Below are 24,468 nucleotides of genomic sequence, written 5' to 3' on the forward strand. Positions count from 1 at the left end.
TTGACTGAGCAACTTCACTTTCACGCCTTGGAGAAGGAAGTGGCAACCCACTCCAGTGTTCTTGCCTGGAGAATCCCAGGGACGGGGGAGCTTGGTGGGCTGCCGTCTATGGGGTCGCACAGAGTCAGACACGACTGAAGCAACTTAGCAGCAGCAACAGCAGCAGGGATTTATTTGGTCTTGAATGTAGTTACTGTTCCTTTTCTCATCGCCTTCCTGTAAACATTTTGATTACACAATAATAAATTATATTTGTCCAATGTTTTAAATAAGTCCCTTTATCATATTACCTCATTTAAATTTCCTGAAACCCCTACACAGTGGGATACAATAAATGAAGAACGTCAAGCTCTGGAAGTTTGAGTGAATTACCTAAGTTCGTATGAATGTTAAGTGATAGAATTGGAACTAGATCCTTGATCTTGAGATTTCTGGTCTTGTTCTCTATAATTTTATATTGCCCGGGCCTTTATTATCTTCCTATGAATGATCTCATCCTGCTTTTATATGTGTTATCAAAGGATAAGGGCAATGATGCCAAGTCCATAGCAAGGAGACAATAATGTGAGAATTGCATTTTAGAACTGGGTCAGTGTCTTATGGGCTTCCCAGGTGGCACAGTGGTAAAGAATCTGCCTGCCGATAGAGGAGACGCAGGAAACGCTGGTTTGATCTCTGGGTCAGGAATATCCCCTGGAGAAGGAAATGGCAACCCATTTCATTATTCTAGCCTGGAAAATTCCATGTACAGAGGAGCCTGGCAAGCTACAGTACATGGGGTTGCAAGGAGTCAGACGCGACTGAACATAGTACAGTACAGCATCAGCATCTTATAATTTATTCAGTATTCTTTCTTCCTTGAGTAAACTACTTAGAAAGTGGCTAGCAGTTTCCTCAGAAGGTCAAGAGTCTTTTTTTTCCCCCTACACCGCACAGCTTCAGTTCAGTTCAGTCGATCAGTTGTGTCTGACTCTGCGACCCCATGAATTGCAGCACACCAGGCCTCCCTGTCCATCACCAACTCCCGGAGTTCACTCAGACTCGCACCCATCGAGTCAGTGATGCCATCCAGCCATCTCATCCTCTGTCGTCCCCTTCTCCTCCTGCCCCCAATCCCTCCCAGCATCAGAGTCTTTTCCAATGAGTCAACTCTTTGCATGAGGTGGTAGCCAAAGTACTAGAGTTTCAGCTCTAGCATCATTCCTTCCAAAGAAATCCCAGGGTTGATCTCCTCCAGAATGGACTGGCTGGATCTCTTGCAGTCCAAGGGACTCTCAAGAGTCTTCTCCAACACCACAGTTCAAAAGCATCAATTCTTTGGCACTCAGCCCTCTTCACAGTCCAACTCTCACATCCACACATGACCACAGGAAAAACCATAGCCTTGACTAGAAGGACCTTAGTCGGCAAAGTAATGTCTCTGCTTTTGAATATACTATCTAGGTTGGTCATAACTTTTCTTCCAAGGAGTAAGTGTCTTTTGATTTCATGGCTGCAGTCACCATCTGCAGTGATTTTGGAGCCCCCAAAAATAAAGTCTGACACTGTTTCCACTGTTTCCCCACCTATTTCCCATGAAGTGATGGGACCAGATGCCATGATCTTCGTTTTCTGAATGTTGAGCTTTAAGCCAACTTCTTCACTCTCCTCTTTTACTTTCATCAAGAGGCTTTTTAGTTCCTCTTCACTTTCTGCCATAAGGGTGGTGTCATCTGCATATCTGAGGTTATTGATATTTCTCCTGGCAATCTTGATTCCAGCTTGTGCTTCTTCCAGTCCAGTGTTTCTCATGATGTACTCTGCATAGAAGTTAAATAAGCAGGGTGACAGTATACAGCCTTGACGTACTCCTTTTCCTATTTGGAAGCAGTCTGTTGTTCCATGTCCAGTTCTAACTGTTGCTTCCTGACCTGCATACAGATTTCTCAAGAGGCAGGTCAGGTGGTCTGGTATTCCCATCTCTTTCAGAATTTTCCACAGTTTATTTTGATCCACATAGTCAAAGGCTTTGGCATAGTCAATAAAGCAGAAATAGATGTTTTTCTGGAAATGTCTTGCTTTTTTGATGATCCAGCGGATGTTGGCAATTTGATCTCTGGTTCCTCTGCCTTTTCTAAAACCAGCTTGAACATCAGGAAGTTCACAGTTCACGTATTACTGAAGCCTGGCTTGGAGAATTTTGAGCATTACTTTACTAGCGTGTGAGATGAGTTCAATTGTGTGGTAGTTTGAGCATTCTTTGGCATTGCCTTTCTTTGGGATTGGAATGAAAACTGACCTTTTCCAGTCCTGTGGCCACCTGTGAGTTTTCCAAATTTGTTGGCATATTGAGTGCAGCACTTTCACAGCAGCATCTTTCAGGATTTGAAATAGCTCAACTGGAATTCCATCACCTCCACTAGCTTTGTTTGTAGTGATGCTTTCTAAGGCCCACTTGACTTCACATTCCAGGATGTCTGGCTCTAGATGAGTGATCACACCATTGTGATTATCCGGGTCATGAAGATCTTTTTTGTACAGTTCTTCTGTGTATTCTTGCCACCTCTTCTTAATATCTTCTGCTTCTGTTAGGTCCATACCATTTCTGTCCTTTATCGAGCCCATCTTTGCATGAAATGTTCCCTTGGTATCTCTAATTTTCTTGAAGAGATCTCTAGTCTTTCCCATTCTGTTGTTTTCCTCAATTTCTTTGCATTGATCACTGAAGAAGGCTTTCTTATCTCTTCTTGCTATTCTTTAGAACTCTGCATTCAGATGCTTATATCTTTCCTTTTCTCCTTTGCTTTTCGCTTCTCTTCTTTTCACAGCTATTTGTAAGGCTTCCCCAGAGAGCCATTTTGCTTTTTTGCATTTCTTTTCCATGGGGATGGTCTTGATCCCTGTCTCCTTTACAATGTCATGAACCTCATTCCATAGTTCATCAGGCACTCTATCTATCAGATCTAGTCCCTTAAATCTATTTCTCACTTCCACTGTATAATCATAAGAGATTTGATTGAGGTCATACCTGAATGGTCTAGCGGTTTTCCCTGTTTCTTCAGTTTCAGTCTGAATTTGGTAATAAGGAGTTCATGATCTGAGCCACAGTCAGCTCCTGGTCTTGTTTTTGTTGACTGTATAGAGCTTCTCCGTCTTTTGCTGCAGAGAATATAATCAATCTGATTTTGGTGTTGACCATCTGGTGATGTCCATGTGTAGAGTCTTCTCTTGTGTTGTTGGAAGAGGGTGTTTGCTATGACCAGTGCATTTTCTTGGCAAAACTCTGTTAGTCTTTGCCCTGCTTCATTCCACATTCCAAGGCCAAATTTGCGTGTTACTCCAGGTGTTTCTTGACTTCCTACTTTTGCATTCCAGTCCCCTATAATGAAAAGGACATCTTTTTTGGGTGCTAGTTCTAAAAGGTCTTGTAGGTCTTCATAGAACCATTCAACTTCAGCTTCTTCAGCATTACTGGTTGGGGCATAGACTTGGATTACTGTGATATTGAATGGTTTGCCTTAAATGAGCCGAGATCATTCTGTCATTTTTGAGATTGCATCCAAGTACTGCATTTCGGACTTTTTTGTTGACCATGATGGCTACTCCATTTCTTCTGAGGGATTCCTGCCCGCAGTAGTAGATACAATGGTCATCTGAGTTAAAATTACCCATCCCAGTCCATTTTAGTTCACTGATTCCTAGAATGTCGACATTCACTCTTGCCATCTCCTGTTTGACCACTTCCAATTTGCCTTGATTCATGTACCTGACATTCCAGGTTCCTATGCAGTATTGCTCTTTACAGCATCAGACCTTGCTTCTATCACCAGTCACATCCCCAGCTGGGTATTGTTTTTGCTTTGGCTTCATCCCTTCATTCTTTCTGGAGTTATTTCTCTACTGTCCTCCAGTAGCATATTGGGCACCTAGTGACCTGGGGAGTACCTGTTTCACTATCCTACCATTTTGCCTTTTCATACTCTTCATGGGGTTCTCAAGGGAAGAATACTGAAGTGGTTTGCCATTCCCTTCTCCAGTGGACCACATTCTATCAGCTCTGTCCACCATGACCAACCCATCTTGGGTTGCCCCGTGGGCATGGCTTAGTTTCACTGAGTTAGACAAGGCTGTGGTCCTAGTGTGATTAGAATGACTACTTTTCTGTGAGTATGGTTTCAGTGTGTCTGCCCTCTGATGCCCTCTTGCAACACCTACCATCTTACTTGGGTTTCTCTTACCTTGGGCGTTGGATATCTCTTCACGGCTGCTCCAGCAAACCACAGCTGCTGCTCCTTACCTTGGATGAGGGGTATCTCCTCCCACCGCCTTTCCTGACCTTCAACATGGGATGGCTCCTCTAGGCTCTCCTGCGCCCACACACCACATGGCTTGGGGGATCTTAATTTCCCAACCCGGGATTGTTCTGGGACCCTCTGAAGTGAAAGCATGGAGTCCTAACCACTGGACCTCCAGGGAATTCTGAATGTCAGAAGTCTTGATCTACGTGTCTGTTGTACATGAAAAACATTGACCTATATGATCTAGTGAAATTGCTTTTTAAATTGTTTTAAATTTATTGCCTCTTTTCCTGTTAGAATGTTAGCTCTTCAAGGGCAGAGGTTCCATCTGGCTTACCATTGACTCCTCTGTTTAGAAATATACCTAGCAGATATGAGACAGTTAATAAGTATCTGATGTCTGATTCACTTACTTAGTGTTTTGTGATCTTTACATTCAGAACCTGCTGCCCCGCATCAAATGTTAGTTGTTTTTCTGACATTGACTTTATCCTTTAGGTCTGACATGGGTGATCAGCCTTATGAAGGATTGTGGACATTGACCTAGAGCAGCTTGGAGTTAAAATGAAGAATTTTATGTGATAAAAGTTTGTGTGTGTGTGTGTGTGTGTGCGTGTGTGTGCGTGCGCACTCGCGCTCGTGCACTCAGTTGCTCAGTCATGTCTGACTCTTGGCAACCCCATGGACTGCAGCCCACCAGGCTCCTCTGTCCATGGAATTTTCCAGGCAAGAATACTGGAGTGGTTTGCCATTTCCTCCTCCAGGGGAAAGAGTCAAGTGGCAAATAGGTTTATATTTGTATACCTTTTTTCTCAGTGCTGCTTGTATTTGGCCCTTTGGGGCCATCAATACTTTCTAGTCCCTTTAGTTCAGAAGTGTCCTGTGTTAAGGTCTGTCTATTGCTATGAAGCAGGAGAGGCTGGAAAGTGTTGCTTTATTGGATTACAAGCAGATTTTAAGTTTCTGAACTTTAGCAGGAAGTCTTCTACATGGTAAGAGTTTTGTGATAATGCAGGCGAGGGAAATACACAGACATGTTTGAACCAGTGCATCAGCAAGTCTGCTATTTCCAAAAACAGAAAGCATAAAAGTTGAGATTCTGAAAAGTTAAGAAGGGCTTACTGTTTAGTCCTGAGGCTTTGCCAGTTTCTTCATGGTTGAGCTTGGCTTTTGCTAATTCCTAATATTTGAATCCATTGGGTGGTCATGTTGAATAAAGACCTCTATTAAGAAGGCAAAAGAGGACAAATCATGTGCCTGATCCTTGCAGGGAGAAAAAACTGTTGAAAGAGCACAAGGCTCTCAGGATGTTAAGTAACACTGTAAAAACATGCAGAAGTTGATTTACTCTTTGGGGCTTGTCATAGCCTGAAGCCGTTGGTGCTGTTTCCCACTGTGAGAACTTTTTTGTTTCTCCAGGACAGTGTTAGGTCCTAGCAGTCTTTCACACGACCGTTTGTCACTATTGAGAGCGAAGTGTCTGCTCTGAAGAAAACAGGGCTGTAGCTAAAGTGTTCAGCAGAACTCCTTTGAAAAGTGTCAGAGGGCAGGATGTGTGTAACACAATAGAAAGAAACACATTTTTTTTGTTTACGGTTTTAAATTTTTTAATTTATTTAAATTTTGTTTTGGCTTCTCTGGATCTTTGTTGCTGTGTGCAAGCTTTTCTCTAGTTGCAGCAAGCAGTGTCTACTCTCTAGATGCCATGCTCGGGCTTTTCATTGTGATGGCTTCTCTTGTTACAAAGCAAGAGCTCCAGGCACAGTCTTCAGTAGTCGTGGTGCACGGACTCGGTTGCCCCTTGACATGTGGAATCCTCTTGGATTGAATCTGTATCCCTGCATTGGCAGGCAGATTCTTAATTGCTGAACTACCAGAGAAGTCCAAGACTAACATTTACTGAGGGCCTGTTTCACACTAGACGGTGCTGGGTGCTTGCATATGTGCTATCTAATTTAGTCTTTATAAGAGTCCTTATAAGATAGCTATTATTTTTCCATTTTCTAGATTTGGAAACCTAAGCTTGAGAAAATTAGATGACTTTCCCAGGGTCACCCAGCTGTTAATAGTGGAGCCATGTCTAAATGCAAGTTGTCTAACTCTCAAACCAGTGATTTTTTCCCTTCACAATATTGCTTTGGGTTTCATGTGTAATCATGGAGAGGTCTCATTTCTTGATCTTCCTATAGGGGGTGACAGAAGCAGAGTATGAAATAGCAGAGTTTACATGTATTTACATACTCCTTTCTGACCCTAACCTTCAAAATGTCTTAAATATACTGAACTTTTAAACATAACACTGAGTAGGATCTTAATTGGAGAAGGCAGTGGCACCCCACTCCAGTACTCTTGCCTGGAGAATCCCATGGAAGGAGGAGCCTGGTAGGCTGCAGTCCATGGGGTCACCAAGAGTCGGACACGACTGAGTGACTTCACTTTCACTTTTCACTTTCATGCCTTGGAGAAGGAAATGGCAACCCACTCTGGTGTTCTTGCCTGGAGAATCCCAGGGACGGGGGAGCCTGGTGGGCTGCCGTTTATGGAGTCGCACAGAGTCGGACACAACTGAAGCTACTTAGCAGCAGCAGCAGCAGGATCTTAATGGGTGATGCAGCTGAGTGGCTGACAAGTGCTTTTCTCCCTAAAGATGTTTACAGAAGTATTTATTACTTTCTGGAAATGTCCAATCATGAGCCATTATGTCCTAAAGAACAGAGGTTAATAGTGACCGTAAGGGTATATAGCATCATCATTGTCTTATATTTAGACTTAACCTCCAGTTGAGAATTCCCATTTCTAAAACAGTTCACTTTAATCTGAGTATTTCTTGAAGGCAGACCCAGACTTAAGGTCTCTGTCCAATAAAAGACAGAATTATTGGAAGTTCTGTGTTCATACTTTAGTATTTTTACTCTTCACTGATGAAAATAAAGCCTTCACATAAAAATTTTCTCTTGTCATTTCAGACTACAGATATAACTCTCATTTCAGCATGGTGATGAGATCATAAAATTTTCCTTTTGCTTTGCTGGAGGGCCCTTCTCACAGTTTGAAATGTAGGACACAGGAATTTTCTTGTTTGCTTCATTTTATTTTTTCCCCTAGGGATCATTTAACTTGCATCTGAAGTTCTAATTGAGGGGAAAACATAAAAATGGAGATATATTTGAGATAATAACCTAGAAAAATAACATTTAAATTCAATTCCAAATCTCAAAAGTGGATTTGTATATCTGTATCTTCAATACTTTGAAGAATTGGTTCAGCTACTATACTCCTTTTTGTTTGTTTGTTTGGTTCCGTTTTAATCTCTGACATAGAGGAGTGATTTAACATAAATGGAACGATTTTTTTTGTATTCTAAGAGAAAGTGGGGAGGATGAGATCATCATGCTGAACCAATAGATTGGAAATCCTCTGTACTCACACTCCCTTACCATCTTGCTCTGGGCAAGGGAATTATGGAAATGAAGTAAGAATGGCATCTTAACTGTGGACTTCCTGATTTTCAGTGTTATTGTTGAATATTAAAATTATCTCTCAATTTGACTATAAGAAAATTGCTTGATTTGGGTATTCTATTTTTTCTTAGAATTGACAGAGACAAATTGACAGGAAGGGATAGACTTGAGCCTGAGCTCCTGACACTGCTTTTAGTCACAGTATTCACTGCTGCTGCTGCTGCTGCTAAGTCGCTTCAGTCGTGTCTGACTCTGTGCGACCCCATAGACGGCAGCCCACCAGGCTCTGCTGTCCCTGGGATTCTCCAGGCAAGAACACTGGAGTGGGTTGCCATTGCCTTCTCCGGCAGTATTCCCTAGCAGTCCCCTAAACAAATTCACATTTTTGGCAGTTGTAACCTGGAGTTGATAGAGATGCTGCTTAATCAACCAATGTTATTTTAATATTCCTGGGGTATGAGATACTGTGGTAAAATCAGAGAAGTGTAATATTCAGTTTATCCCACTCCAAACTGTGTTACTTTGCTTTGGATATGTTATCTCATTCAACCCTCACAGCAACCTGGTCCATTAAATCTGTTAAGAATCATCGTTTTACAGTTTAGGAATTTAAAACTTAGCCAGCCACACAGTTAGAAAGTAGTGAAGTTTTAATTTAGGTTTGAATTTAGGTTTCTATAACTTCAGAATCCATGTTCACTAATCACTGGAGAAAACTAGGAAATAGCTAGATGTTTGCACATACACAGAATCTCATCATGAAGAAAGATGAAGAAATCAGACAAACACAAATTGACATTCCATGAAATAACTAGCTTATATCCTTCAAAAATATTGAGATCAAGAAACACAGGAAAGGTTGACTGAAAAACTGATCTAGGTTAAAGGAGACTAAAAATGCATGACATCTAAATGCAATCAATGTGTGACTGTGGGTTTGATTTGGGAACAGGGGAAAAAAAACTTCATAGAGGACATTATGAGGTATTTGATAAAATTTGAATACAGAATGGGTTAAATAGTGTTTCTCAGTATTATATAACCATGACTATGTATGAAAATGTCTTTTCTTTAGGAAATATATACTAAAAATTTTAGGGATAAAAGGCCCTGACCATCCCCTACTTACTCTCAAGTGGTTTGTGAGAGAGAGAAAATGACAAGGCAAATGTGGCAAAGTGTAAATAATTGAAAAATGATAAATCTGGGGAAAGAGTGTAGGAGAGTCGTATTTTTATCATGTTTTTTATATACTTGAAATTATGTAATGAAAAATTTTAAATGCCTTATGTTCTGTAAATGTGGCTAAAATTCTTTAGGAACCTGCAAAACAGAACTTAGGCCAGGAGACGAGGACCATTCATGCTTCCTCTGCTGGCAAAGAACTTGCCAAAGCAAGTTAAGGAGATAAACATAGACTGTTATTTTAAAAAGGAAACATAAGTCATACTGTCAAGATGTTTTTCTTATACCTCCTTTGGGGACATCTCTCTTTTCTTCAAAATAGTTTTTTTCATTAATATTTTTGTCTAATTTCTTTGGCCCTTCTTAGATAGTTCATATTTCTGACTTACTAACATAATCTTGGACGGAGTGGTAAATGTGTTCTTTTTAACGAAATAAACTACAAAGTAGAATAAAAATTGCTTTTACTACCGTTTGTTAATTTTCTTAGATTCTGATGCTGGGAGGGATTGGGTGCAGGAGGTGAAGGGGACGATAGAGGATGAGATGGCTGGATGGCGTCACTGAGTCAACGGACGTGAGTCTGAGTGAACTCCGGGAGTTGGTGATGGACAGGGAGGCCTGGCGTGCTGCGATTCATGGGGTCGCAAAGAGTCGGACACGACTGAGCGACTGAACTGAACTGAACTGAACTGAATGCCACATATACTGTCTCTGTTTTAGGTGGTTGTGAGTCAAACCTTGATTATGTATGAGTGAATTATGCTATTTTGTGCATTATCAAGGTTACTGTTTTTCTTCACTCCACCAGTCCTGTTTACCCTTGCCTTGGCCAGAGAATGAGTGAAGTCGCGCAGTCGTGTCTGACTCTTTGCAACACCATGGACTGTAGCCCACCAGGCTCCTCCATCCTTGGGATTCTCCAGGCAAGAATACTGGAGTGGGTTGCCATTTCCTTCTCCAGAGGATCGTCCCAACCCAGGGATCGAACCCAGGTCTCCCGCATTGCAGACAGATGCTTTACCTCTGAGTCACCAGAGAATAGATGTGGGACAGATAGGAAGGTAGCCAAAGTATGGGGGCTTCCCTGATAGCTCAGTTGGTAGAGAATCTGCCGACAATGCAGGAGACCCTGGTTTAATTCCTGGGTTGGGAAGATCCCCTGGAGAAGGGAAAAGCTATCCACTCTGGTATTCTGGTCTGGAGAATTCCATGAACTGTATAGTCCATGGGGTCGCAAAGAGTCAGAAATGACTGAGCAACTTTCACTTTCAGAGTATTAGAGCTTCAGCTTTAGCATCAGTCCTTCCAGTGAATATTCAGAGTTGATTTCCTTTAGGATTGATTGGTTTGATCTCCTTGCTGTCCAAGGGTATCCCAGGGGTTGACTCACTGAAGGGGACCCTGATGCTAAGAAAAATTGAGAGGAGGAAGAGATGGGAGTGGCAGAGGATGAGACGGTTGGATGGCATCACTGACTCAATGGACATGAGTTTAAGCAAACTCCGAGAAATAATAAAGGACAGGGGAAGCCTGCTGTGCTGCAGTTCATGGAGTTGCAAAGAGTCAGACACAACTTAGCGACTGACCAAAAACAAAATATGAAGGATGTTAAAGGTTTAACTTCATGATTTAACACATTTTTCTTTTTTTCCAATACTTTTTTGTTCTCTTTCCTTTTTTAAAAAAAATGAGATCATAACTGCCATATAACACTATATCAGTTTCAGATGTACAACATAATGATTTGATATTTTTATGTATTGCAAAATGATCATATTTATCTTTGTGTATTCTAAAAGTGCCTGTAAATGCTGATGTGATTTTTTTCAAGATGAATGATTTGGTATTCATGGATTAGATAACAAGCCAGAATTGGGAATTCCTTCTAATTGTAGATGGAAAGAACCCCAGATTTAAGCAAGTATTTTGGTTCAACTGATTCAATCTGGGAGGAGTCTCAGGGAGCTCCATACATCAGTCAGTATAACAGCAAAAATAAATGTTGCCTCCAACACCTGGTGATGGGGACAAATAGCTATATATATAACTCAATCCTCTCTGCCTCCCCTCACAGCCACACATACACAGAGGGAGGGGATAAAAGGCCATCTTGCCCCAGAATAAGAACTTAGTCTCTATAATGCATCTCTGCATATTAACCTTGGGTTATCATACTGTCAACACTCAGCTTCCTTTTGAATCTTTGTTAAAGTTAGTCATAGACTAACTTTCACATGTGGGTACTTAGTTTTTATGTTATTATATATGAATGTGAGTCAGGATCGTGAAATGGTTAAGTGCTTGGACTCTGAAGCCAGACTTGGGTTTTTTAAAAACTGGTTCTACCACTCCACTTATTACCTGTGTGATCTTAAACAAATTGTTCATCTTTCCTTATCTGTAAAATGGGGTAAAATTTTCACCAATGTGAAATAATACATGTAAAGCGCTTAGTGTCATACCTGTCGTTTTGCATGTCTTCAACAAATGTTAGCTATTGTTAGTTATCACTGCTATTAATATCATCATTAGTGTCATTTCTAATGACATTTCTTGCATTTGCTTATGTCTTCAGATTTGTCATACTTTTCCCACAATCTCTCCTACTTCTGCCTTCAAGGCTGACTTCTTTTTAATTAAGGCATTTCATTTCTTTAGGCATTTCATTTTCCCCCAGGGTTCAGAGATCATCCTTGAACCTCCCTCAAACTTTCCTGTTCCTTCCATTACTTCCAAAACCTGCTGAATGAATGGTGACAAAGAAAGAAATTCTTTTTCTTCACCAGTTAGGACCTGACTGCCTATTCTGTCTTTCACAAAGGACTGAATTTATAATCCTACTTTCTAAAACTGTGGGCAGTAATAAGTAAATGAGGCCTTACTTTCTTTTCCTCCATAAATTGGATCAGAAGTATATCAAAACCCATAAAATCTATTGCATTATCTGATGAAATCTTCCAAATATAGCTGAAAAGATCTGATTTGGGATTAGATGGACAAGGTCTGTCCGTTCTAGTTCAAAGTACCTTTCCTCTGGCTTGGCTTCTTCCTAGTAACAGGGCATTTCTAAGGGTCAAATGAGGTAGGTCATGTGTGGGAAACAGCTTTCTAAACTGTAAACACAATGGTGATGGGAGGGGTGATTATTACCTATGGACAAAGGCCCCAGCAACCTAAGTGATACCAGGATTCAACCTTGACAATAAAGATGCAATCTCCTGTCTTTCTGCTAGCTCCAGAAGTTCACAGTAAACTCTTTGAGCTAGAGAATAGTGACTAACTTCATTAAGTGACTGCAAGGCCTGTCTTCTTCCTTCATCCTAATATTCTCTGACAGAATGTTGTGTCAGATTCCAAGTCAGTCTTCAGGGCTGGACTTTGGGACACAGAATGGCAGTGAAAGTACTAAATGGGGACTGGGAGTGAGGATTAGGAAAGATTTCCTTGGTGCCATTTTCCAGCCCTTATCCTGGCAGCCCTTATTGATTAAATGACATTTCAAACTCAAGTTCAGTAAGGACGAGGCCAGATATAGCTTCTGCCACACTGGGCTGGCAGACCTGAGCAGTCAGAAGATAGCTTTTGTGTGTTTGCCTGTGTCTTTCTTGTTTCTAGACTATTAGAAATTCTTTTCTGTAAAGTGTGAATAGCAAGCCTAGACTCATATGAGCTTATCATCATCATCATAACTGCGAACACTTAGGTGATGCCTGATAACACAGTGCACTCCAAGCATTGGGGATTATTATGGAGTGAATTGTGTCCCCCACAAATTCAAATGTTAGAATGACAATTCCAGCCTACAGTGCCTCAGAATGTTACTGTATTTGGAGTTGGTTGGAAGCCCAACAAAATTAGTCCCCACACTCCACAGCCTTGCCAGGAAAAAAAAAAAAAAACGCATCCCAAACTCTTTCTCCCCAAATAGTGTTTTCTGAATTCAAAAGTCCCCTTATTCTTCATCATTTCATCCTTTGCCCTCCTTGCATAGCTTCACTTGCTTCCTCTAAATGGAAGGGAAATGCTGCTTTCAACAATGCCTATTTCTGCTTAATCATGCTGTCATACGTGACTTAAAAGAAACCACATTGAGGAAGCTGGGAATAGATAGGTGGTGCTATTGGCAGAGCAATGGAGCTGGGCTCTAATTGGACATCCTCTAGTTGTTTTCCTCCTGCCAAGGAGTTTGTCATTCATTGCTTCACTCTTGTCTTTTTATTGGTTGTATTAAGGTGTTTCTCCCATCATAATCTCTAAGTTATCAAGAGCCCCTTGGAAAGCAAGTGCCATTGCATCCTTTGTTCCTGCCTAATTAATGGTATCGCCTAAACAAACTACTCTTGATGAGATGTTTTCTAAAATCTTCTCTATTCCTTTCATGTAAATATATTTTAGTTTGTTTGTCAAAGCTGTTTGCAAATGAGTTTGCTCTGGAAGGTACCTCATCAGGAATGATGAGACACCTCAAGTTGAACTTCAAAGTAAAATTAACAACACTGTTTCTCATGTGCTAAAGAGTTTTGTCATTTGGTTTCTCTAAGATTTAAGTGAAATTTCTCCTTCCCTCAGTGTGATTTGCCTTTTCAGCTGTTTCACAGTTGATCCTCTGGTCCTTTGTCCATTGTCACATGAGAACTAGTTCTACTTGGCCAAAACTCTGTATTATTTCCCGAAGATCAAACAAGAGCACCTTGTAATAGTTTTTTACCAAAATATATTTCAGCCACAGTATTTCAAAATACAGAGAATCTTAACAGCTAAGTATTAAATCCTGCTGAAAATGAAGTTATAAAATGAAGTAGAGCACAGTGCTTTGTAGAAATCATCCAATAATCTTATTGTGTTGAGCTTTTATTGTTTATATAACTTGGTTCCATTGATTTTTTAATATTTATTTATGATTGGTTTACAATATTCATTTGATTTCTGTCATACATCAGCCTGAATCAACCATAGGTGTACATATGTCCCCTCCCTCTTGAATTTCCCTCCCACCTCCCACCGATCCCCACCCCTCTAGGTTATTACAGAGCCCTCTTTTGAGTTCCCTGAGTCATACAGCAAATTGATTTTCTTTTGTTGGGTGTTTCTAAAATACTAAGTGTTGTTTAGTATTTATGTAGATCAGTACAAAATTGGGTCTGCCTAATTAGTTCCCAGTCTAATCTGTAAATGTACCTTAATCAGGTTTGAAAGAGTCCAAATTGAGGGTCAGATGTAGGTGTCAGTTGGCAGTGGGTTGAATCAAAGAGCTGGGAATTTCAGGCTTCATGTAAGTGAGGCTAGTCTTTGGATTTCTTTTGTTTTTAGTGGTAAAATGAAGATTGATGTACCTTTACCTTTCACTGTACACTGATGGAGGTGTCCCAAGGTGGCTCAGTGGTAAAGAATCCGCCTGCCAGGATGCAGGAGATGCAGGCTCAGTCCCTGGGTCGGGAAGATCTCTTGGAGGAGGAAATGGAAACCCACTCTAGTATTCTAGCCTGGAAAAATCCCATGGACAGAGGAGCCTGGCAGGCTGTGGTCCATAGAGTCATGAAGGAGTTGGATGTGACTGAGCACAAGCACATACACTGATGGTGAGCAGATAAGTGTCAGATTGCTCAGAAATCTTGGGGGAAGATGAATAATGATAGTCTTGGTTTAGCAGTACAGAATTTGGCCAATGAAAGAACCTCTCATTCTTATAAGGTCAAAACTATTTTTTCCCTTTCAGAAACAAGTCAAGTTGCCTGGGTCAAAATACATGCTCTATTTGACCACACATTGGCAGGACAGTCCAGTTTTCTTCTAGGTCATAACTCTAGATTTTTTTCCAGCTAAGAAATCTATAACCAAAAGAATTTTAGGGTCCTATTCTTGGTATACTCCTCCTTTCTCTCTTCTTAGAAATTCAAACAGCTTTGAGTGGACAGTGTTCTTGGAATCTCATTGCCTTGTTGGGTCACAGGCCCTGAGCTTGCAGATGAAAATGAAAGCACCCCACGTGTGTGTGTGTGTGTGTGTATAAATTCAGCCTTTGGTTTTTGTTGTGATTATCTTGCTGCTGCTGCTGCTGCTGCTGCTAAGTCACTTCGTCCAACTCTGTGCAACCCCAGGCTCCTACCAGGCTCCTCTGTCCCTGGGATTCTCCAGGCAAGAACACTGCCCCCTATAAAAATTCACTTAGGTTTTCCTGGCGATCAGGTGATTAGAAAGGCATGGAGAGGATGTATCTAGGGTAAGACTAGCTTAATATCCTTCATCTGTGGATCTGTGCATCTGATATGAGAAGGATTTACTTCTGGTATTTTCCTGATTTTATGTTTCATGCCCTACCTATTTGTCCCACTTTCCCCAGTTCCTCTTAATGGTAGGTACCATGTGTTTTAAGGCAGGCTACTTGGGTTCATTCTTCCTGGAGGAAAATAAATCTCCTAATTTAAGTGATAGAAAGGTGTAAGTGACTTTTTTATATTACTTCTCCTGGGAGTATTTCTCTATTAAAGACTAATATTAAGCTGAGAACAGTAGTCCTGGTTACTAAAGGAAGGGAAATATTTGGGATAAGAAGATCTTTCTGGCTTAAATTACAACCTTATGAGTATAATTTTCCAAGGTAGTTACATGAAGTCACAGAGTTCCTTTTAATAGCTCTAATATCCATTTCTAAAAAACCGTCTGCAGAGCTGCTATGATTTGGTCATATTAACCAGTTTAAGTTTCACTTCCTTTTCCCATTTTGTAGAAATACTTAAAAGATGGCCCCCAAAAGGAGGAGGAAGTCAAGCAGCAGAGACCCAGATAATCAGTTTCTGAATAATGAAGATCTGATGTTATTTTATTTAAAAATTGTGCCACTTTATGTAAAACCCATATGCACTACTTGAAAAGCTGAAATTAGGTGCCTTAGATTTGTTTAGCAGTAGCTTACATCGGTGGTAGATCTGAAACTCCCTGGATACCCGATGTCTCTCTTTTCTCTTGAGTTTCTAGTTAACTGATTAAAAATTCATGTTTTCTCATAAAATTTATCTTTTAATGTAGTAAGAATTTGTGAGAGTGCAGACTTTTAAATTTTTAAGCACTTTAAACTCCTGTTGTCAAGTTGTCCTCACAGAAGTCCTTTGAAATGCCTGAATAATATCATCAGAAAACTCAGTAATTGTTATCCAGTGATGGTTAATGCTTTTATACTACACCAAGAATACTCTCTCCTCTTCTAGGAGACTGAGGGAGTGTAGATAAATGCTTCCTGTAGGAGCTGCTCTGGTTCTGAAACTACCATTATCTTAGTCCCATAGTTGGTCTTAGCACATGGGGACATCTATTGAGTTTTGGGGTAAATCATTTTAGTTTAGTTTCTCTGTTATTAAGTTTCAGTCTTAGCTTCCAAAAGAGTCTGACTTTAGTCTTTTCTGATCTTCAATAGAATAATTTGCTTTGTACTTCATAGTATAATGTTTTTCCCTTTTGGAAAATTGCTAAAGCTTGCTTTTTACACAGTAAATGTAGGACTTGTCAGCTATTATATTTGAAATTAGGATTTCCTCAGGATTAAAAATGGCCTGAGTAAGGACCATTGGTTATATTAATAAGATGTATTGCTAAAAATATGTGTTGAAAGATTCAAAAATATTATAAATCACAAATGTTCTTTTGGAAAGTATTGTTTTAAGCTACTGCCTAAGCTATCCATTGCTTTAGATTTAGGGTATAAGGACAGGTTGTAAAGATGAGGGCATTAGTCTGGTATCAAGACCTTTGATGCAGATTCTTAATGAAATGTCACCTTGTACAGTTGTTACTACTATTGTTGTTTTCTTCTTTTTTAATATCAAAGTGCTATTATATAAAATTTAATATCAGATTACAATAGAAAAAAATTAAATACTGATGCTGGTTCATACTGTCATTTATCACTTGGAGGGCAGCCTTTCTACCAACTTAGGCATGATAAAAATTCTTGCCCTGCTCGTCTTTCGAGTTTGTATTTGGTGGTTATGTACTTTCACAGTCTGAAGAAAATCTTCTTAATGTCTATACTGAAGTAGAGATTAAGGCCAGAAAGTAAAGTGGGAGATAAACGATTCCCACACATAAAAAATACTGGAAATAGCAGAGGAGAAGGAGTTGGGAGTAGGGGAATAAATATCCTGACCTCTGTCTTTTCTTGTCAAAACCCCACTGTAAACCAGAGAACAAGAGAGTGACACAATCTTAGAGAACTTGGAACAAGGCAGAGAAAGATGGGGAACGGTATGAAAGTGATCTCGGCGAGGCAGTAGCGAGCCGTGGAGTGACACGAGATCTTAATTCCCTGCCCAGGAATTGAACCTGGGTAGCCTGGATGAATGGAGAAGGCAATGGCACCCCACTCCAGTACTCTTGCCTGGAAAATCCCATGGACAGAGGAGCCTGGTGGGCTGCCATCTATGGGGTCACACAAAGTCAGACACGACTGAAATGACTTAGCAGTAGCAGTAGCAGCAGCCTGGATGAGAACCAGGAATCCTAGCCACCAGACCAGCAAGGGCTAGAGGCTAGGAGTTATTTTCCCCTGGATCTTTGCCCCCAGTGAAGAATGCATTTATCACGGAAGCAGAAACCGTGAATTTAGGTACAAAGTTGATTATTAGAGACATAGCACGAGTAGGAGAGCATATAGAGAAATAGTTTTTTAGTTAAGACAGAAAACGGCAGAGATGCACACCCAGAGAGAAAGGGTGTGGGTGTTCCCCTTAGTGAGGAGGAGCTCAGAAAAGAGGCAATTAAGCTACTTATATAGGTCAGTTCTTCCATTCTTTGTCTTCCTTCGGGCCTATTATCTGATTTCTTTTTCCACACCTGACCTACCCTGGGATCCTTCCCTGGGTTGTATATGCACCCCTCAGCCAAGATGGATCTCAAAGTGAAGGCTTCTGGGAGGAGCAAGACCAGTTATGGCCTGGCTTTATCTCTTGACTTTTGATTCACAAGGAGCCTTTCTGTTCATGTGTAGTGTCTCCCTTGTCCCAAAAGAGGGGGAAGTAGAGATCCCTTAATCCTTTATTCAAACAGGGTTTTGCCCCTCTTTGTCCTTGCCATGACTATGACCTTAAGATGTTTACAAGAAACAAACCCTGGCTATTTACCTGGCTGTTTACATTTCGGAGAGCAAACAGAAGGCTGATTGTAAATGACTTATTTAACTGGAGCCCACCTATTTCTTGTCTCAAGAAATGGTAACAGTTGTTAAGTATCCAGCCAGAAGCCCACTTCTTTGTGTCCAGTGACATATAAACAGGAGGCCAGCTGTAAATGTCTAACCTGGAGCCCATCTATCTCCTACATCAAAAGGACAAGTGGAGAATAATCAGCACAGTTTTCAGAGAACTATAAAATTTAATTTTGGATAAGTGGTTCCTTATGAAGTAACTTGGAGGATTCTTTGCTACAGAGAAGCTATTTCCAGGTCTCCTGAAGGAGTTGGGAGCAGTATTGGTATAATTCTGAGAAAGCCGCAGAAAGTATGGGAATGAGTGGTGAACACAGATTTACCTATGAAGCTGTTTTAAACTTCTCTGGTGGGCAGCATTCAAAGCCCTGGCTACCTTATTTATTATCTAATTCCTCTTCAAGGCACCATTGCCAATTTTGACCTTTGCCAAATGTTCTTTCTCTTTCCAGAAGACTCAGAGTGGCAGAGCTGCAGCTCAGAGGATTAATTTCAGTTTAGGAAAGGACAGCCTAAACAGAGGGATAGGTTTCATGGCTAAAACTTTGTGTGCTCAGTTAAGAGTCTCTTTGTGTCAGTAAATGCAGCCAAAAGAAAAATTGGGGAATAGCCTTATGAAAACTGGTCACGATATGTGGCCTTCTGAATTAGTATTGGTTAGCAGGATCTTAAGGCACCCTTTCCCACTTTCATCCTCCATTGTCCAAATTTGGAACATGTTAGAATTTGCCAAAGTTGTATCATAATGTTAAATATGACCAATAAATTGGGATAGATCTTTGTGGAAACTTTGCACAGGAAATAATATAGAAGATATAGGCTATAAGATTTCTATTTTGTTTTATGTTGAATTTATTCTAAATGGTTCCACTTAGATTTTTAATAGGGCATGGCAGTCCAATCCAGTATTCTTGCCTGGAAAATCCCATGGACAGAGAAGCCTGGTGGGCTGCAGTCCATAGGGCCACAAGGAGTCAGACATGGCTGAAGCAAATGAGCACACAGGTTTTTAATAAGTTACTTTTTGTCACTATAGTATTGTTTTGCCAAAGAATTCGTCAGGGTATGCTGCTGGACCTAGATAAAAAGGTCTTTTAAATGATAGTACAAACAAAAAGGTTTAGTATGTAGATTGAGAAACCAAACACTTGCTTACTAACAGCATTTAATTATTATATAAACAAATAATCAGTTATATTCTCTGACCTTGCTGGGAAATGAGTTTAAGCTAAAAAAAGTAAAGATTTAGGCTTGACACATAAGACTTTCCTGAAAAAAGAATAGTTATCTGGGAAAGGAGTTCCTTAGGAACATGTAAGATGTCCTTTTCTAGATGTCATTAAAAGCTAGCTTGGTTTTTTTTGTTGTTGTTAGTTTGGAGAGAGTAGCCCCTCAAGGATCTCTTGTTAGGATTTTATGACTTTTTAGCTTTTGTACTTGGAAAGAATATTTGAATAGGTTACCTTTGCTTTCTTTTCTAATTTGGAATAGAACCCTTGTGTTTAATACATTGCTGTACTCGTGATCAGAGTACATATTCTTAATGATGCATCTGCTTATTCACCTGCTAACCATTAACCCTTGGACTGCAAGGAGATCAAACTAGTCAATCCTAAAGGAAATCAGTCCTGAATATTCATTGGAAGGACTGATGCTGAAGCGGAAACTGCAGTACTTTGGCCACCTATTACAAAGAACTAACTCATTGGAAAAGACCCTGATGATGGGAAAGATGGGAGGTGGGAGGAGAAGGGGACGACAGAGGATGAGATGGTTGGATGGCATCACTGACTCGATGGACATGAGTTTGAGTAAACTCTGGGAGTTGGTGATGGACAGGGAAGCCTGGCGTGCTGCAGAGTCGGACACGACTAAGTGACTGAACTGAACTGAACCATTTTCTGACTCTATCTGATGATGTATCTACTCTACTAAGAAGCAGGTTCTACATTTGATTCAGATACTTAAATACAGGAATTTAGTCTTATCATCTTTCATTATTATGACTAGTTAGGCCCAGATCAAGATGGATGACTGAGGAAAAATCAAGTGTTTCCAACTGCTGTTTTACTTCTTGCATCTGGTGAAAAGCATCATTTGCATTTCTAAAGATATTTTTCAAGTGCTTTAGATGTATTTTCTGCAAGGCACCCCAGCCAAATGCAAAATTTGGACAAAGCTCCATTTGATAAGCCCCAGTTTAAAGGCTCCTGATTTCCTGATAAAATATTTTGATAGCATAACTAGATGAAGCCAGGCCTTGATAATGCAGTTTCAAGTAAGCTGTTTCTTCAAGAGTCATGTATGGTTATAGGTGTCTTTTTAAGACTGTTAGTCTCTGTTGTTTCCAGGGGAGAGAGGTGAAGTTTAAGAGTGCATGGGAAATATTTGCTTAACTTTGGACTCTTGTTTAACCTGCTTCTTCTCTCTGATATTTGATTTCCCTCAGAAGTGAACTGAGCTTCATGAATACTTAGAGGTCCAATCAAAGATCATTTGAATACTGAAAATTACAACAAATAAATGATCTTTAGTCAGAAAACATCCTGGCTATTTATTAAACTTTGTTCAGGTTTTCCTATCTCTAGGAACATTGTCCTTGATAAGCTCTTCCCGTATAAATGGAAAACCAGGTGATTTATTATTGTAGCAGGCTTTATCTCACTGAGGTGAAACATGGGTTATATCATCTCTTCTGCCAGTTCCTAAATATATATGTTGGACTCTGGTAATTATTAATTCCTAGATAATTGTTTCAAAGACCAAATATTTTTAAATGTTTTAAAGTCAGGCTAAAGATCTGACATGGACAATGGACTGGTTCAAAATTGGGAAAGGAGTATGTCAAGGCTGTATATTGTCACCTTGCTTATTTAACTTCTATGCAGAATACATCATGGGAAATGCTGGGCTGGATGAATGACAAGCTGAAATCAAGATTACCAGGAGAAATATCAACAACCTCAGATATGCAGATGATACCCCTCTAATGGCAGAAAGTGAAGAGGAACTAAAGAGCCTCTTGATGAGAGTGAAAGAGGAAAGTGAAAAGGCTGGCTTGAAACTCAACATTCAAAAAACTAAGATCATGGCATCTGGTCCCATGACTTCATGGCAAATAGAAGAGGAAAAAAGTGGAAACAATGACAGGTTTTCTTTTCTTGGGCTCTGAAATCACTGTGTATGGTGACTATGGCCATGAAATTAAAAGACACTTGCTCCTTGGAAGGAAAGCTATGGCAAAACCTAGACAGCATATTAAAAAGCAGAGACATCTCTTTGCTGACAAAAGTCTGTATAGTCAAGGCTATAACCATTAGTCATGTTCAGATGTGAAAGTTGAACCATCAAGAAAACTGAGCACCCAAAAATTGATGCTCTAGAATTGTGATTTTGGAGAAGACTCTTGAGAGTCCTTTGGACAGTAACAAGATCAAACCAGTCAATCCTAAAGGAAATCAACCTTGAACATCCATTGGAAGGACTGATTGTGTAGCTGAAGCTCCAATACTTTGGCCACCTGATGTGTAGAGCAACTCATTGGAAAAGACCCTGATGCTGGGAAAATTGAAGACAGGAAGAGATGGGAGCGGCAAAGGATGAGATGGTTAGATAGCATTACCGACTCAATGGACATGAGTTTGAGCAAACTCTGGGAGACAGTGGAAGACAGAGGAGCCTGGCATGCTGCAATCCGTGGGGTTACAAAGAGTCAGACATGACTGCAGCTGAACAAAAACAATAAAGTTCTCATAAACGTGAATGAAGAATAAGAGGCTTTCAAATCTGAGACCTGTCCTTAATTTAGCCAGGTACCTAATTTGCCATACATCTGCTTTTATTTCCAAAAGGAGATAACCCTGCCTGTAGCTCAAACACAGGGAGCATCTTTCTTGTTCTTTAAATTCAACTAAATGAAAACCTAGCAGTTTCTAAGATCACATATGAGACTATACCCCTTTCCTATTTAAATACATGTTTGAGGAAAAGTTGCTTGTGGTCAAGGAAAGCTACCTTTCCTCCCTTTGAAAAACTCATCCTTCCTTCCCTCTGTACTTGTTTCTCCTAGGGGATGTTCAGTGCCATTAATATGGACACAGCACAGCTGCTCATCAACAGCAAAGGCACTTTTACAAAATCAAATCCTGAGGGTTCTTCTAGCTGATGACAGAGTGAATCCCTCTCTTTGAAGGGAGGGATCCCTGCCACTTTGGACAGGGTTGGGAAATGCCATTTATTGAGAAAGGAAAATATAAAGAAAAGAACATTGACCCAGTGGCTATGCCATCAACAAACAGAAGGATAATAAGCATGTCATTTAACATGCCTGAAGCCTCAATTGTTTACCTAAAAAACAAGGTAGCTGGTCTCTAAAAATTCATACTGTCGTAAAATTACATGGTTATTGATCTTGAGGACCTTGAATATGATCACTCAGAATCATACTTCTCCCTTGTCTCTGAAGTCAGAGTGGACCTAGAACTTGTCAGGTGTATGTGAAACTTCGGTCACACACTTCAAAGTGTCACCACACTTTTCTTTAATATCTGCCTAATTCAGGGTAGATTGATCCCAACAGTGATTAAAAGGAATGTGTTTGAGGGAATCTTAGGAGAATTGGCTTGCAGCAAGTGGAAAGGCCTCAGAAATATTTAAGGCTGTTTTCAAGATCTGGTTATCTTTCAGTTATCTGGTTGATGTTTCCCAAGCAACTTATTCATAGCTTGTCATAATTTCTAATATAACCGCTAAATCGAAGAGCGTAATTCCCAGGCAAACAGAGAGTCAAGCCAAATCCTCTCTCCATTGTTTTTATTACAGGGTGCTATGGAGACTGCATGGACTTTGGAGTCAGCCAGAGCAGGGAGTTCACAATCTGACTCTGCCTTTTTCTGATTTTGTGATACACGTTAACCTTCCCGTGTCCCAGAGTCTTCATCTATAAAACAGCAATACTTAAGTCGTTTGGTTGCTCAGTCATGTCCAGCCCTGCAACCCCACGGACTATAGCCCACCAGGCTCCTCTGTCCGTGGAATTTCCCAGGCAAAAATGGAGTCGGTTGCCATCTCCTACTCCAGGGATCTTCTCGACCCAGGGATTGAACCCACATATCCTGCATTGACAGGCAGGTTCTTTACCACTGAGCCACCAGGGAAACCCAATACTTAAGTACTTACTTTAAAAATTATTTTGTATCTCTTTTTAGCATTTATGAAATATCTTATAGAGGTAGTTTCATTTAGGGGATTGTGTGGGTAAAATATCATTTAGGTTTTGAGACCTAAGTCAGGCTTGCTGGGTAGAGGCCCTGGCCTTTGGAGCTAGGTCATACCAGAAGCAGAGCTTTGGATAGTTTTGGGGATCTTGTCTAAAATATCCTTTTGTGTTTTCCAGGAATCTGAATTTCTGTGTTTGGAATTTGATGAGGTCAAGGTCAATCAAGTCCTGAAGAAGCTCTCAGAGGTAGAAGAAAGTATCAGCACACTGATGCAACCAGCCTAGCTGAAGATGGAGATGTTGAAGCAGAGGTGTTTGTGATCCCACCCCAGAGGCCTGCTTTTTTAAACAAAGAAAAATCGTATTCCTCTAATAGTATTAAATCCTCAAGTTCAAATCTTGCCTGCCTCTCCTTGCTGTGATTTCTCTGTCTCCCTTTCAGTTACTCTTACAGTTGATCTCCTGCAGAAGTCCTTATCTTTCAGCACACAGAGGCACTCATAAGAGCATTTTTAAAAAAGGACTTAAGGACCCTATCCTCAGAGACTTGAATCCTCCCTCAGACTAGGGTGGGATCAACTTTAGAAACCTTTGCTATGGTGGGTTATTCCTAGGTAGGATTATACATGATCAATCATGTAAGAATTTTTTAAAAGGGAGAAAACATTTTACTCATGCAAATACAGGCTGACCAAATGTGGCCTGAACTGAGGCCTGAGGAGCCTGCCTTCCCTAGAAGAGGTTTACTGACCTTAGTAAGACATGAGATGCTTCTGGAACTGATTCAGGCATTTGTATTAGTTCTGCCTAAATCGAAGGGCAGGGGGTGGTCTGGTTTGATCTGAGCTACTGGGAAACTTGGGCTTTTCTGGAACCTAGAACTAAATTGCCTCATCATTCAGGGACTCCCTTCGCTTAGCTCAAGTCAGAATTGTGGGGAGGGAAAATGTCTACTGAAGTGATGGGAGGTCTTTTACCTTAGAAATCTTGAGTTATCACGTAAAACCTCTTGAAGAAAATTTCTTTGAGAAAACTAGGTCCTGTTAGAGAGGTTATACCAAACACCAAGAACATTCTAAGAGAATAAATTGTTAACCAGAACATTGAGGCTGTGGTCCTTGTTGAACA

General features: G+C 40.4%; 1 protein-coding gene across 1 annotated transcript in view; it reads left to right on the top strand.

The window, feature by feature from the left end:
* Positions 1 to 23,742, top strand: part of COMMD1 (copper metabolism domain containing 1) — a 162,803-nt gene extending 139,061 nt beyond the window's left edge. The window contains exon 3 of the mRNA XM_040224012.1: positions 23,518 to 23,742. Coding sequence (XP_040079946.1) covers positions 23,518 to 23,625 — 108 coding nt within the window. The 3' untranslated portion in view covers positions 23,626 to 23,742. The remainder of the gene's footprint in view (positions 1 to 23,517) is intronic.
* The last annotated feature ends 726 nt before the right edge of the window (positions 23,743 to 24,468 follow it).

Source organism: Oryx dammah, unplaced genomic scaffold (assembly GCF_014754425.2).
Source record: "Oryx dammah isolate SB20612 unplaced genomic scaffold, SCBI_Odam_1.1 HiC_scaffold_25, whole genome shotgun sequence".
Lineage (NCBI taxonomy): Eukaryota > Metazoa > Chordata > Mammalia > Artiodactyla > Bovidae > Oryx > Oryx dammah.